The sequence below is a fragment of the Engraulis encrasicolus genome, chromosome 4, assembly GCF_034702125.1.
Source record: "Engraulis encrasicolus isolate BLACKSEA-1 chromosome 4, IST_EnEncr_1.0, whole genome shotgun sequence".
NCBI lineage: Eukaryota > Metazoa > Chordata > Actinopteri > Clupeiformes > Engraulidae > Engraulis > Engraulis encrasicolus.
In genome coordinates, this window is record NC_085860.1 from 36,203,803 (window position 1) to 36,211,518 (window position 7,716).

At 43.0% G+C, this 7,716-nt stretch overlaps 1 protein-coding gene across 1 annotated transcript in view; it reads right to left on the reverse strand.

The window, feature by feature from the left end:
• Positions 1–585: 585 nt before the first annotated feature.
• The window catches only part of LOC134447704 (fatty acyl-CoA hydrolase precursor, medium chain-like), a 7,207-nt gene continuing 76 nt past the window's right edge, over positions 586–7,716 (reverse strand). The window contains exons 1-13 of the mRNA XM_063197301.1: positions 7,647–7,716; positions 7,151–7,340; positions 6,211–6,349; positions 5,786–5,919; positions 5,233–5,386; positions 4,647–4,751; positions 3,743–3,844; positions 3,478–3,621; positions 2,516–2,587; positions 2,056–2,200; positions 1,748–1,897; positions 1,419–1,491; positions 586–1,025 (exon numbers count right to left, since the gene is read on the reverse strand). The exon at positions 7,647–7,716 is cut by the window's right edge and continues 76 nt beyond it. Coding sequence (XP_063053371.1) covers positions 842–1,025; positions 1,419–1,491; positions 1,748–1,897; positions 2,056–2,200; positions 2,516–2,587; positions 3,478–3,621; positions 3,743–3,844; positions 4,647–4,751; positions 5,233–5,386; positions 5,786–5,919; positions 6,211–6,349; positions 7,151–7,340; positions 7,647–7,716 — 1,662 coding nt within the window. The 3' untranslated portion in view covers positions 586–841. The remainder of the gene's footprint in view (positions 1,026–1,418; positions 1,492–1,747; positions 1,898–2,055; positions 2,201–2,515; positions 2,588–3,477; positions 3,622–3,742; positions 3,845–4,646; positions 4,752–5,232; positions 5,387–5,785; positions 5,920–6,210; positions 6,350–7,150; positions 7,341–7,646) is intronic.

A 7,716-nucleotide genomic window follows, 5' to 3' on the forward strand; every position in this document is an offset into this window, starting at 1 on the left:
AGTCTCTCAATGCCACTCACAGCTGCTCATGTTTCCCTCTCCTCCCCAGGCGGGTGGAAACATAGCACAATCAACCCGGGGTTTTTTTCTCTCCAGTGTTTTCCATGTCATGTAAACACTTGTTCCCCAAGCGGTTGCCGTTCAGTGGGGGAGGTATGCTAACAAAAAGGGGGGACTCCTCACTTACTCTGACGATTTTTTATTCAAGGGTCAGGGTAGGAACCATCGGGACACCATTAAATCAATAGCTGTGGTCAAATGTCACCGTCCAGCAGTGCTTTGTTGGTAGGTTTTCTCAATTGGTTTGAGTGCCTGCTCACTGCAGTTTGGTGACGATCCAGTAGAGGGTAGCAATGACACTAGGAGATACAGAATGTACGTATGTATTGGATATTGGACATTGGAGATATTGGAGATATTGGAGCAAGACATCTGTACTTCCCTGACCACCTTTTCATTCATTCTGGTTTTGCCTAGAACAGTGCCACCTAGCCGCCATTGATCAAAAAGTGACAATTTCTCATTCATCCACACCACGTTATCCAAAGCTCTAATTAATTGTAATGAGGTCAGTGACTTGTGGGAGGTTAGGTAAAAAACGGTAATAATATTACACACATTTGATAAGATGGTGGCAAATTTTATTACATTTATCAAAGTATAAAGTGATTTTTCATCCCCCAGTCGTGATGGCTTACTGTACATGGGAGAGCAGAAAGGATGGAATGGGATATGTTCTCTGCAGGGCATCTTGGTTGCAGTGACAGGACTGTCCCTCTACAGATTTCAATGTATTTATTTTATTTTCAAAAGAATAGCTCTTTGAGAAGACTCATCCTGTTTACAAATCCCCATGCTGCTGCTTCTGCTGCTGCTGCTGGATTTTCTCTGGTAGTGTCTGGGTCATGAAGGTGAATCGGTCAGCTTTCAGGTGCTGCTCAACCTGCTGCTTCAGCCCAATGCACAGGTAGTTCTCACCAGCGCCATAGTCTGGCCAGTGAGTTAGACCAAGCCCATTGGGAGATCTGAATGGAGGGGAAACAAAAAACAAACACACACACACACACATATACGCACGCACGCACGCAGGCACGCATGCACACACGCACACACACACACACACACACGCACGCACACACACACACGCACGCACGCACGCACACACACACACACACACGCACACACACACACACACACACACACACACACACACACACACACACACACACCTCATGTAGTAATTAAATTGGTGAAAAGGGTAACCAACTAGTATACATCTCATCAAGGTCATGAAAATATGCAGGCACGTAGGTACGCACGCACGCACACACGCACACACACACACACACACACACACACACACACACACACACACACACACACACACACACACACACACACACGTGCGTAATTATTACCCAGTGCGTGCAAAGTTGCCCCAGTATGCCATCATAGTTCTGCACAGGTCATCTTCCTCCTCAGTGAAAGTGCCTTAGACAGGGGTTAAACAGAGGAAGGAAGGCTCATAACAGTGAAGCATAATAGAACCATTTTGTTAGCCATAGAAGGTGGTATGACAAAAAATTTCACACTTTATTCTTGCATTTGTATAGGCCTAATTGGTGGTATTCTTGCTGTAGTAGTAGGTCGTATCCGGTGTTCTACAACGGCAGTACTCATTGTTTTGTCTGCTTGTGTCCTGGTAAATGTAGACAGCGTCATGGTCAATGGGATTGTGAAACCTTACCGTTTAGCCTAACATGGCTGTTAGAAAAGCAGCTTCCAAACATAAAGGCGAGCTCATCTGCGTGGTCTGCTCCGACGAAACTGGGCCGCTTTTGTGCCAGAATACTGGGGGGATGACGGAATTCGTATGCAAAAACCACAGCTCCAGAATCTGAGGATGTCAACATATTAAAATTGTTTTCTCTCCTCGTCATGCAAAAGTGTTGTGTTCAAACTTGAACTATGATGACTGTAACTTAAATATGAATATAAATGTAATTTAAAAAATACACTTCTACAATTACTACTGAATAGGCCAAAGTCTCCAACCTCGGTGAGCATTTGATTGAGTGATAGCAGGAAGGGTGAAAAAATGGTCTCCAAAGAACTCTGTGAAACCGTCTCTGTTTTTGACACGGTCCTCTCCGGTACCGATATACTCATTCAGGATTAGATCCGTGCTCAGTTCACTTAGCTGTAGGGAAAAAAAGATTTGATAAGCCACATGAAAAGGGACACTAAAAATCATGTTTTGGGCTCTGATTTTCAAGTTGAATAACGTTTACCTTATGCTTTTGGCAGTGGTGTAGTCTACTTTTTTAAAGTGGGTATACTGTATATTAGAGCATTTTTGAAGTGGGTATACTGTATATGTTTATGCCATTCTAAATAATGGATCAATCAATTTTAAGTGGGTATACTGAAGCCCCTAAAATTTAGAAGTGGGTATACTCCGTATACCTGCGTTCTACATAGACTACACCACTGGCTTTTGGCCTCATTTGCTTACCAGAAAAAAAGTCACAATGTTTTTGATCGTGTCACGATCCATCCCATCCACCCAGTCAGGTGGTGCCATAAACTGAAAACAAAGACAAACTTTTACCAACCACATAAATCTCAATGCCACAAGTAACATATGTTGAACTGTCCAAAATACACTACAGCAGTGTTTCTCAACTGGTGGAAGGGTCTTGGGTGGGTCGCAGAGCTGCAATGTAAAAATATATAAATTCACCCTTTTATTGCAGTCACAGAATTGAAACAAGATGTGTTACAAATGACTGTGATGTCAAAGAGGGAGTAAAACATGGTTACTATTCATTTCCACTTGATAGATATGTTGCATGTCAGCATACCGGTACAATGCAAATGCTGATGATGCTATCAAATGCACGGTTACATCTTTGATTATTATTTGAAGATTCTGAGGGCACGACAAAATAATGGGTCACAACATAATGACCATGGAAAATCCCAAGACAAGACTATCCAGTTAAGAAGCACTGCACTACAGTTTCTCACAAACATTTGAAGAGATTTGTTGCAAATTTTTGCATTTTATTGTTGGAAATGACTGTTTAGACATTCTTTCATCCATCTTGCCATTCAAATTTTGTTTCATTCTTGAAAAATATTTTTTGTGCTTTATGTATGAAAGGACAGTGACAGAGGGACAGGAAACGAGTGGGGGGAGAGAGATGGGGAAGGATTGGCAAATGACCCAGGCTAGAATCGAACCCAGGTCGCGGGCTTCCTATCCTAGTGCTCTACCGTTAGGCCATGGCCACCATTCAAGTATTTGAAAAACATTTTGAAACCTTTGAACCTTTGCCTTTCATACATTTTGCAATGCAATGCCCAATACAAAAGTGTCAATTTCCAAAAATGTTACAAAATGGATATACGTCATTTTTCAACGTAGCTCTTCATTTGTGTACAGTTTTAAGCCAATAGCATGTAGCTACTTACTGAAGGCATTAGCCAGCCGCATTCATGGTTGTTGAAACCATTCATTAATGGCACCTTGCTGAACTCCTGAGACTGTAACAGTTCTGTCGCCGGCTTTGGCAGGAAATGTCCATCAACGACCACAAAAAAGGATACTTGTGGGTTCTTTAAAACAGGATAAGGTGAAAAGAACATGAAAGCTTGTTTTGAAATTAATTTTAAACACTTTGAAATAGCATAAATATGTCCCTGCTCAAATGTGATAAAGAAAACCTTTATATCGTACCTCCTGTAAAAACGTCATTATATCTTCGGCTGACATCCGCATCACACAGTCTACAATCTGGTGCGACTTGGTGCCTTCACAATTTGTTGCATTTGCAAAACGCTAGAGAAATAAATAGAAAAAATAGAAAAAAGAAGTAAAGAAAAAAGAGGATTAAGGAAGTGAATGATTGACACTAGTGCAGTGGTCTCCAATTATGTTTACCCAAGGGCCAAATGATGTAGTGCAAATGAGGTGTCAAGCAAATTACCCGACTGTATGGCAACAGATAGCGCTCGTATGTTTTCGTTTGTTCCAACGTCATGGTGGGCCAAATGTTTCCCATGTTTGGGTCGGATCTGGCCCGCGGGCCTTCATTTGGAGACCACTGCTGTAGTGTGTTTCCAGAAACTATGATAGTTGCTGAGTCTGACCACATAAGTGACTGTGTTGGTTCCAATGCAATTAACATTTTTCATGTGACGTCAGACAACTTTGATTCAATGCATTTGAACCTAGAATGTTGTATACGGTGGTTTAAACATAAACATGTGTTTTTTTCTTTTTTACATTTCTTTTTTTGGTCTTTTTGATTTTATTTATGATAGGACAGTGAAGGTGGTGACAGGAAGCGAGTGGGAAGAGAGATGGAGAAGGGCTGGGAATCTAACCCCGCATGGTAGATGAGTGCCCTACTATTTGGCCACGGCAGGGCCAACTTGTGCTTTTTTCAATGGAAACCATTAGTTATTTCCCCTGCTTCGCTTCATAAACGGAACTTCCCTGACATCACAGTAAAAAAGACTTTACCCCATTGCTATCTAACAGGGGCTAATCAGTTCAACACTATGGTGTTGGGAAACACACATTAAACGTGTGGTGAATGGTTATGAGCATCATGGTGATATCATGGTCGCATTCTTACCATAGCTGTGGCCATAGGGTTGACTTCCATGATGGAAGACATGGCTGCTGTGCCACTCTGTGCTATGGCGCGGTGGAACAGGCCTGTGCTGAGCGGGGAAAGGACCTATTGAAAAGCCAAACAACATTCATCATAGTGTGCCCAAAACATGGCTTGAGCACAAGCTGCTTGTTGTATACACAGACTGCCTGTTTCTACAGAGCATTTGCACATCAGTCAGAATTATTCAGAAAAGAAAACAATCTTATTATCCACAGTTACAAGAGTGACGCCATTATTATTTGAGTAACAGTTACTACATATATGTCTATATGTCCGATGGTGGTACATGTCTTTTAATTTCTTTCATCCTTGTCTGTCTTTATTTTACAGTACTTTTGTACTTTGTATTTCTATGTTGATATGGACCATGCACTTGTGTCTGTTGAATGAATAATTGAATTGAATTACTAATGCTAATTCATTCAGAAAGGCAATGGGCAGCCTAGCCAGAACTAGCAGACCCAGAATTCCTGTGGACGCAGGAGAAAAAACATTGAACAGGGCAGGGTTAGTGGGTGTGCTGATAAGGTGCATAGACCCTCACTTGTAAGGACACGCTCACGCCCCCTGCAGACTCCCCAAATATGGTGACGGAGGAAGGGTCTCCTCCAAAGCTGCCGATGTGCTCCTGGACCCACTGCAGTGCTGCCACCTGGTCCAAAAGGCCCATGTTTCCTGGAGCGTCACCATTCCCAGTGCTGGAGGGAAAGCAGAGGAGCAGAACAGAAGTGTGGTGCCCAGCATCTACTGTACGGTGGTAGCATGGCGTAATGTCATGCTCAGGGGAGTCGACACAGGTGGGGACAGTTGTACCGGGCCCAGGGGGAGAGGGCGAGGCCCCAGAATTAAGTCCTCATTGCATTGTATGTAGCCTATTGTGTTGGGGGGCCTTTCAGGTGACTTTGTCCCAGGCCAGGCCAAAGCTGACACCAGGTCAACAACAGGAGACAGGAGCTGCAGTTATTGTATGACTGGCTTGGGGAATCCATATGTTAACGCTCAGTTTCATTACAGTGTCAACATCATCAGGGAGCATAGGCTACTGTACTGCAGTGAGGTATTAATAGACCATGTTAACTGCAAAACAGCTTTCTCACCTGAAAAATCCCAGCAGTCCTAGCCTGTACTGAATTACCACCACGACCACATTCTGATACGCTGCCAACACAGAGCCATCGGTGGGAGAGGCGCCTCCCAGATAAAACCCTCCGCCATGTATCCACACCATAACCTGTGGTAGAAACAGGATCATGCATTACTGTACCCAATACACATCATCATCATCATCAACAACAACAATATACTACTACTACTCAGTGGCGGAGCTATAGGTGGGACAAGCAGGGCATTTGCCCCAGGGCTCTCCTGTAATGGTTTTGGGGGGCCCATTGTGACCTTGGCAGGCAGTATGAGGGGCCCTATCAGTGTCTTGCCCAGGGGCCCTGTGTGCAATTTGTCTGCCACTGATACTACTACTACAAATCATCATCATCATCATCATTTTAATTTAATTTTAACTCACGGGTAACTTGGCCTCCTGTGCAGGCTTAGCAGGGGTGTACACATTGAGATACAGGCAGTCCTCAGAGACCTCAGGCTTGTCCATGATAAGGCTAGACTTCGCCCCCAGCTCTTCCATCAGCACTTCATTCTGTAGACACCTTCAGCAAACATTAGAAATTGTCATTTATGACCTAAATGGTCATTAATGACCTTAAAGGTACACTGTGCAGGAAATGGTCAAAAAAGGTACTGCAAGTATGCTGCTCATTGAAACTGGGCTGCCTATTGCCAAAGTTGATCTTTACATGAAAGTTTACTGATACTGAGTAATAAACATGTATTTTCTAGTATGGTCCAAGTAGAATCATTTTTGCAGCCAAAATTGGCTGTTTTTGGAAATTAAAAATGGCGGACCATGGAGAAGATCCCCCTTTTCATGTAAGAAAAGTGCAACTTTTCCAGTCATAATGAATACTTAGAATTTGATGGTGGTGGCAAGTATTCATGAAAAAGGTAACATCAGTGAATGGGCAGCATGAATTCTGGAAATAAACAACTAAAAATCTCACACAGTGTCCCTTTAAATCATCTACATGGTGTGGTGTACTGAACTGGAATTATACCTTAATTGTTATATATTTGAGAAAATATAGGATTTGGGAAACTCCTAGTCAACTTGCACTGACAGCAACTCTTGCAGGACACTTAAAACCATTTCACTCGTCTCCAATGTCCAAATCGTCATCACTAGATGTTTACAAGAAATCAGAGGTCATTCTAGGGTCAATGGGACCCCAAGCAAAAAATCCAAAGGAATGAACATTCGAAACCAATTCACACATTTGTAGTTTAAAGTAGTGAAACTGTTGTTCACAAATAATCTTTATGTAGTAGCTTGGGGGTCCCAAGCAGCTGCCTGCCAAGCCTGGTGACAAGATGCACCTCTGCTAGAAACCTACATTGGAGGCATCTTGGTGGCATCCCTGAGCCCTTGCCATTCTTCCACAGGCTGGGGAGGAGCAAGTCTAAGGTTCCCAACAGGAGGTTTGGCAAAAGGTACAGCGAGGTAAGCGTGCACCACGGTTGCCTTTCCATGAACACGGAGGTAGTCTCCCCGGAGAGCTCCCAGTTTGGTCTGGAGTAGAGGACCTATATTGCCCAAGGCATATATGGACATGGTTAAACAAATCCTTCAAATCAAACTCATTTCACATATATACTGGCAGACAAGTCAAGGACTCATGATTTGTTGCTCCCTTCAATGTAGCCTATCTTTCAATCTTGAGTTAAAATGTGAAAGGTCAATGTTCAGTGTTCAAAAGTTTACAAGCATTTTCATCCTACACCAAGTGTCACCCTGGTGGTGTAATACAGAAACAGGAAACCGGCCTTTTGTAAGTCTACAAACAGATTCACTGAGCTTATGATGTTCCGCATTCAATTGGCTAGACTTACCATTGTGCACCACCGAATGGCTCAATTGTAGAACGCTCACAATGAGCAAAATGTTACAAATAAGGTTCAT